Below are 1,893 nucleotides of genomic sequence, written 5' to 3' on the forward strand. Positions count from 1 at the left end.
TAGCGGTTTTCACACAACGTTGTTTCCAGAACAGTAGTTCAAGCAGCCATGGACAAAACAAGGCCGTATTACACCAAATATTAAAAAAACAACAACAACAAATCACGGGCATCTGTTGTGTAGCCGTTAAGCACTCCATCGTTGCGCGCAAGAGACCTGAGTTCGATTCCCGCGAGGGGAGAATTTTTATCCGAAATGATTTAAACCGTGTAAATGGGAGTGTAAAGCACATTACAAATAAAAAAATATATACATGAATATAAAATATATTTTTACTCCTGATTCTAAACGATGTGATACGCTCCAGGACCAACAAGAGGCAGCTATCAAATACGAGAGCTCTCGATGAATAAGTCACATTAACTCTCTTGAGCCCAGATATAATAGATAAATCCCGAGAGGATGAATCTGACAGTCTCGAAACACACTCAAAACGATGATATTAAAAACTACACAAAAAGAGAGACATTTTGATTTGCTCGAGCGTTGAAAAGGAATTGTTAGAAGTGCCATATTACCTTTATCAACATAAACATTTCGGTGTGAGTGGGGGGGGGGGAGACTTGACTCTCTGCCATATTATGTGATACTGAGCAATTCAGACGGTCACAGCTAAACATGTCATACTTATACCTCACACTATTACGAACAAATGAAGTACGAGCAAACATTGATGTTGATAATAAACTCGAGATTTAGTTTTGTGTAACATGTGTTTATAGTTTATAAGACCTTAGGACAACAAACAGGCGACACATAATTTAAGTACGCCAGTTTTTTCTCAATAAACGTTTCAGTTTCAAGAACATTTTTTTTCTAGGTAAGTGTTTCACGGCGCTCGCAACTTCATAAGGCCACATGAGCCCGTGGGACACATTAAATATTTTCAGTTGGTAGCAATTTTTTTTAAAATCGCCCGGGTAGCGGCCGAAGCCTACTCGTCGATCTTGGACCACCATGGGATCTTAAACATGCGCAACTTGCACACGGGACCTCCGAGAGTTTTCGCTGGCTAGGTACACATCTTTCCTACCATAAGATCAAGGGAGAGGCTAAAAGACAGCAGTAAAAAAGAGCCAAGGAGTAGCAATATAAAGGCTACAGAAAGAGTCAGGAGCCCAGAAAAGGGGGCAAAGGAAGTGAGGAGATAGGGGCAGAAAGTGGAGACGACAGCAGACGACAGAACATCGCTTGAGAGCAGGAAAAAAGGTGAAAGGGGACACATTTATAGAAGAAAAATTTCCCTGTGCTCTCCGAATTCGAACCCGGGACCCATTGAGTGAGAGGTGAACACCTTAACCTCTTGGCCACGAGAGTCCCCTAATTCCAAGAACAAAGTAAAGATCGCAATGTAAATTGAGAGTAAAAGTCCGCCAGACAATCATGCACCCTTTTAAAAATCCGCAAAGCAATTTTAAAACTGACAGCGATTCGCCTTTGCAACAATCTTTTGCGTTCAGTAGATCATGAAACTAAAAAATAAAAAATAAACCCCAGAAAAACAAGAACCAAACAAAATAGCCACAATGAAAAAGGTCCCATATTTTCAACAAACTATGAACAGCAGCAAAATTCACACCAACACGAACACAGGGCCTACTTACGCTGGAGATTTCCCTTGCTTGTGAAATTTGGCGTCTTCTTGGGCGTCAAATTCCTAAAAATAAACAAATTAAATAACAATTATTACATGTATTTTTCTTCCCCAAAAAAGGGGCAAAAAATAGGAACATTTTCACAGTCCTTCGTGCACTTAGTGAATCCACCACATAAAAAAATTTCCGGGAAAACTATCATCATTACAACAACAACAACAATAATAATAATAATAATAATAATAATAATAATAATAATAATAATAATAAAAATAATGATGAGGAAAAATGATGATGA

General features: G+C 38.7%; 1 protein-coding gene across 1 annotated transcript in view; it reads right to left on the reverse strand.

The window, feature by feature from the left end:
• Positions 1 to 1,657, reverse strand: part of LOC101855224 (oxysterol-binding protein-related protein 11) — a gene marked incomplete at its 5' end in the record, with an annotated part of 42,035 nt that extends 40,378 nt beyond the window's left edge. The window contains 1 exon segment of the mRNA XM_013080359.2: positions 1,605 to 1,657. Within this exon segment, the coding sequence (XP_012935813.1) occupies positions 1,605 to 1,657 (53 nt within the window).
• Positions 1,658 to 1,893: the final 236 nt, after the last annotated feature.

Source organism: Aplysia californica, unplaced genomic scaffold, assembly GCF_000002075.1.
Source record: "Aplysia californica isolate F4 #8 unplaced genomic scaffold, AplCal3.0 scaffold00005, whole genome shotgun sequence".
NCBI classification, from domain to species: domain Eukaryota; kingdom Metazoa; phylum Mollusca; class Gastropoda; order Aplysiida; family Aplysiidae; genus Aplysia; species Aplysia californica.